This window comes from Etheostoma spectabile, chromosome 5, assembly GCF_008692095.1.
Source record: "Etheostoma spectabile isolate EspeVRDwgs_2016 chromosome 5, UIUC_Espe_1.0, whole genome shotgun sequence".
In the NCBI taxonomy this organism is placed as follows: Eukaryota; Metazoa; Chordata; class Actinopteri; order Perciformes; family Percidae; genus Etheostoma; species Etheostoma spectabile.
The window spans coordinates 38417753-38423524 of NC_045737.1; the positions used below are offsets into that span (position 1 = coordinate 38417753).

The 5772-nt window shown below is 49.1% G+C and overlaps 1 protein-coding gene across 2 annotated transcripts in view; it reads left to right on the forward strand.

Moving 5' to 3' along the window:
• commd1 (copper metabolism (Murr1) domain containing 1) overlaps positions 1-4112 on the forward strand; it is an 8501-nt gene extending 4389 nt beyond the window's left edge. The window contains exons 2-4 of one of the 2 annotated variants that reach the window (XM_032515118.1): positions 123-413; positions 3600-3712; positions 4079-4112. In XM_032515118.1, coding sequence (XP_032371009.1) covers positions 123-413; positions 3600-3707 — 399 coding nt within the window. In that variant the 3' untranslated portion in view covers positions 3708-3712; positions 4079-4112. Of the gene's footprint in view, positions 1-122; positions 414-3599; positions 4058-4078 lie in introns of those variants that run through there. The other variant, XM_032515117.1, reaches the window with a different exon arrangement.
• The last annotated feature ends 1660 nt before the right edge of the window (positions 4113-5772 follow it).

Here is a 5772-nt window from a genome sequence, read left to right on the forward strand (position 1 = left end):
GAACGCCCCATAAACTCTAACTACAGTCTGACTACCAACAGTCACCTGAACGCACCAGTAGAACTTCACAACTCCAGCTTAGCTGACCCTCCTCCTCATCCTGGTTTTCCTCCACCCCCCAGTCCATCGCCACCGCAGACATGGACCACGCCCAGCTGGAGGCCTTCCTCACGGCCCAGACCAAGAGGCAGGGCGGCGGGGGGGTGACTGCCGAGCAGGCCGCCGCCCTCTCTCGCTTCTGGAAGAGCCAGCGAGTCCGGGTGAGGGAGAGCCTGCTGGCCCAGAGCCGCTGGGAGCCGGGTCTCAGGGGTCTCTCCTGGAGGGTGGACCTCCAGACCGCAGCCAGCCGGGGGGACGCGGCCCACGGCGGCCCGGTGGCCCTGATGGAGCTGGAGCTGGGCCGAGCCGGACAGGTGAGGCCAGTGTCTCCTCTCCTGCTCATTTAGTTTCACAAACGTGTGTCTTAACCCTCCTGGTGTCTTCGGGTCTAATTTGACCCCTTTCCAAAAAGTTTGACACCTGTCTCCATTACACTATAATCTAGTCCTGTCCATGCACCACCTGTCTCCACTACACTATACTCTAGTCCTGTCCATGCACCACCTGTCTCCACTACACTATACTCTAGTCCTGTCCATGCACCACCTGTCTCCACTACACTATACTCTAGTCCTGTCCAGGCACCACCTGTCTCCACTACACTATCCTCTAGTCCTGTCCATGCACCACCTTTCGTCCACCACACACTACACTCCTACTAGTCCTGTCCATCAGGCCCACCTGTCTCACACTACACTATACTCAGTCCTGTCCATGCACCACCTTGTCTCCACTAACCTATACTCTAGTCCTTCCATGCACCCACTGTCTCCACTACCTATACTCTAGTCGCCATGCACCACCTGTCTCCCTACACATATACTAGTCCTGTCCATGCAACCACCTGTCCACTACCTATACTCTAGTCCTGTCCATGCACCACCTGTCTCCACTACACTATACTCTATTCCTGTCCATGCACCACCTGTCTCCTACACTAATCTCTAGTCTTTCCAGCCCCACCTGTCCCACTAAACACTCTAGTCCTGTCCATGCACCCCCTGTCTCCACTACAACTATACTCTAGTCCTGTCCTGCACCACCTGTCTGCCACTACACTATACTCTAGTCCTGTCCATGCACCACCTGTCTCCACTACACTATACTCTAGTCCTGTCCATGCACCACCTGTCTCCACTACACTATACTCTAGTCCTGTCCATGCACCACCTGTCTCCACTACACTATACTCTAGTCCTGTCCATGCACCACCTGTCTCCACTACACTATACTCTAGTCCTGTCCATGCACCACCTGTCTCCACTACACTATACTCTAGTCCTGTCCATGCACCACCTGTCTCCACTACACTATACTCTAGTCCTGTCCATGCACCACCTGTCTCCACTACACTATACTCTAGTCCTGTCCATGCACCACCTGTCTCCACTACACTATACTCTAGTCCTGTCCATGCACCACCTGTCTCCACTACACTATACTCTAGTCCTGTCCATGCACCACCTGTCTCCACTACACTATACTCTAGTCCTGTCCATGCGCCCCCTGTCTCCACTACACCATACTCTATCCTGTCCATGCCACCCCTCCCCCACTACCTATACTCTAGTCCTGTCCATGCACCCTGTCTCCACTACACTATACTCTAGTCCTGCCCCTGCACCCCTGTCTCCACTACACTAACTTATCTGGCCATGCACCCTGTCTCCACTACCCTATACTCTAGTCCTGTCCATGCACCACCTGTCTCCACTACACTATACTCTAGTCCTGTCCATGCCCACCTGTCTCCACTACACTCTCCCTAGTCCTTCCTGCACACCTGTCTCCACTACACTATACTCTAGTCCTGTCCCTGACCCACCTGTCCCTCCACTACACTATACTCTATCCTGTCCATGCACACCTGTCCTCCACTACACTATCTCTAGTCCTGTCCTGCACCCCGTCTCCACTAACCATACCTCGTCCTGTCCATGCCCACCACCTGTCTCCACTACCTATACTCCTAGTCCTGTCCATGCACCACCGGTCCCTCCATCTCTACACTATACTCTAGTCTCCTGATCCATGCCCACCTGTCTCCACTACACTATACTAGTCCTGTCCATGCACCACCTGTGCTCCCTACACTATACTCTAGTCTGCCATGCACCACTGTTCTCCACTACACATACCTCTAGTCCTGTCCATGCCCACCTGTCCCCTCCACTACACATACTCTAGTCCTGTCCATGCCCCACCTGTCTCCCACTACACTATCTCTAGTCCTGCCAGACCACCCTGTCCTCCACTACACTATACTCTAGTCCCTGTCCATGCCCACCTGTCTCCATACACTCTACTCTGTCCTGTCCATGCACCACTCTCACTCTACTCATCTGTATGCACCACCTTCACTTACTCTAGTCCTGTCCATGCACCACCTGTCTCCACTACACTATACTCTAGTCTTGTCCATGCACCACCTGTGTATACTTTATATATCGCGTTGCACTTTTCGGCGGTTTTTGCTCTTCTGGCTGGACGCAAACTGCATTTCGTTGTCTGTGTACTCTTGCACAATGAAAACAAAGTTGAATCTCGCCCTAAAAAGAAGCGAGTGGAAAACAAAGTAGAACAACGTGCAAACCACAAACAAGCCCAGTCCTGCTGTGGGGCTCAGCTAGGGTGTAGCTGCTACGCCCTTTCAGTCCGAGTTCAGGTAAAATACCAGCAGGGCCCGGTCTGAGTGGAGCTTTTCACCCTGTAAATCTCCTAAATCTCCTCTGAGAGAACCCAGGGTTGACCTAAACCTACGAACCCTTAATGTCAGTTGGGACATTATATCAAAATAATTAATTTTCATCTCATTTCACAGTCAGATCATGGCGGCGTCTTCGGAACACAATCTCATATTTTACTGAAATCAAGTCAAGTCGAGTTTATTTCATCCATAAAAATGGAAATTACAGTGCTCACACTCACCATCGTACCCATAATAACCAGAGAATAAATACATACAATACCACAAATACACTACACTATAGTACATAAATACAATTAAAAAAAAGTAAAAATAAAAACTTATAAAAATGTGCGTTTAAAGTGCTTGTTGTGCTGATATAGTTCACCGAAGCGTGTTTCTGAAAACATTTTAAGGAGAAAGAGGGCGAGCAGCTGCTGAAATCTTCATTTCAGATCCACAGATGGTCGGTTTGAAAGATGTTGAGAGACTCTAGTCTCGCTCATCCCGCTCAGCTGATTGGTGGGTTAGCTCTCAACCAATCAGATTGGTCATTGAGTCCGACAGCCCGCCTTGCATACGTTATTTTTGTACCATTGAGGCTTAATGAAGCATGTTCATTAACCTGCGAGAAGCCGGACTGAATTTGTGTTTCGAGGCCAAGTGTTCTTTTTTTTTTGGAAATCAAAATATGCTCACCCTAAAAATACGATTTTTCTCAAGGAGCGAGATGTCCAATGAGAGACTTGGGATCCCCCCTGTGTCTCTGCTACTTGCAATAACGTCTTCCTTGTTTCCTGTCTCCATCTTTCAGGACTCGGAGTTTGTGTGTCTGGAGTTCGACGAAGCCAAGGCGAACCAGGTGCTGAAGAAGATGTCGGATATCCAGGAGAGCATTGACAGAATCGTTCACCGCACTTAGAAACCAGGTTGCGTGCAAGCTTCTTCCCTCAGGCAGCAGAGAAACCGTGTGATCCCTGACGGAGAGACCACGTCTGACCAACTCCACCTGCCTCCTTCCTCAAGCGCCTTAGTTCTCTTTGCAGACCTGTGTTTGCCGGAAGGATCCACCGTGGCTTTCGTAACCTGCACACAGACTCAGAAAGGACAAACTGTGTGAGATATGTGATCATCACACGCATGCATTTAGACATATGATTGACACGTGATTCTGGAGGGTCTCACTTGTTCATGGACCAAAAGTTCTGTTTACTGTTTTTAGCCTATCATAACTGAAAGTAAAACATAACTGTTTTACTGTTACCTGTACTTCTTCTCCGACCATAGCAAAAACCGTGTGTGTGTGTGTGTGTGTGTGTGTGTGTGTGTGTGTGTGTGTGTGTGTCTTGCACGATTTGATAAGCCCCGCATTTTGTCACAAAAGAGGTCGCAGAAAAGTGAAAGATTGCGGTTTTACTTAAAAGAAGAGCCAGCCCATTTTCCCCTGGCTATAGGAACGTTAACAGGCATCAAGACTCTCACTCTTTTTTTCATCAGACTGCAGCATGAAGTCCCTGCAATTTCATTGCATAAAAATTATAAATATACCACATTTTTTAAGGAAACGTTGCCGACAGTACCAAGGCTTTTTGCCCGCAACAATCGCAAAAAAAAACACATTTTTCGTGAAGGACTGATGTCGCTATAGTTACGTATACAATCCAACCCTCTTCCTCTAACGTAGCTCCCACGGCGCCCATTGTTAATGCTACAAAGCAATCACCGCCGCCGTATCGCATCCCATGTGACTCCCATTCATTTGGGCGTCACTTGGACAGCGAATGAACTTGGTAATCGGAACGTTTAAAGCTCTATTTGTCGTTGTTTAGTTCTAAAGAAACACGACAATGTGTTAAAAGGCCCGTTAGCTTGTAGCTCACGTGTGCTCGTAGCAGACCGTTTTTGTGTAAAACAGTGCTAACGACTGTGTCCATGATGTGCCGGTGAAACGTGAAAGGCGGAGTCAGCGTGTCCTGTATGTCCCCACCGCTAAGTTTTCCAGATGGCGTATCCAAGCTTAATGCTTCCTACATAACTAATTATCCAGTCGTTTCTGGAAACCTGGCCGCAACAAAGTTAGTGAACTCGGAAAACAAAGAGCAAACTCAAAGGAGTTTGGTGCGCACCTCGGATATCCAATCGAAACACGCTTCGCACAAGACGCTCAAGCCGTAGATAGACGACTTGTGTTCACCATGATGGACGAGCTTTCTAGAAATCAAAGGAATATTTACAGCTGAGCTGCACCCCCCCTCCCCCTCCCCCCACCCCCCCAAATTCTCGAGTTCTTAAATCACCAACGTTTCATACTCTGCACACTGACGCTTAACTTTAAGTTCATAGAGGCGGAGGAGAGATTAGATTATTGTCGTATTTAGGCCGTCAAACTATAAAAACGACCTTTGTCTCGTTTTGAGCACTGTAGAGTACAGTGTGTCTGTGGTAGTGTTGTGGTGCGTTGTCTGGTGTGTGTTTGCTACTATGTGGGTTGTGTGTCTGTGTGTGCATGTGTCTGTGCATGCGTGCAGTGAGTGTGTTGGTGGATGTGTGTTTGGGTGGTGTTATGTGGCGTGTTGTCTGTGTGTGCATGTTCTGTGCATCCGTCATGGGTGTGTTTGTGCACGTTGGTGTGTTTGTTTTGTGCGGTGTATGCTGCCTGTGTGGTTTGTGGTGTGTGTGTGTGTGTGTGCATGTTTGTGTGTGTGGCATGAATTGTGGCGTGTGCCTGTGCGTGGGGTGCATGTGGGTGTGTGTGTGTGTTGGCTTGGTGTATGCATGTTTGTGTGGTGTCCTATGTGTAGCTGTGTCTGGTGTGATGCTGTCTTTGCCGGGCATGGGTGTGGTTTGTAACGTATGTGGTGTGTCTGGCTGTTATGCGGGCAGTGTGTTTGTGTGTTGTGTGTGTGTATTTGTGTGTGTGCGGTACTGTGTGCGTGTGTGTCCCCGTGGGTGTGAATGTGTTGTGTGTTTGTGCGTGTGTTGGCTTG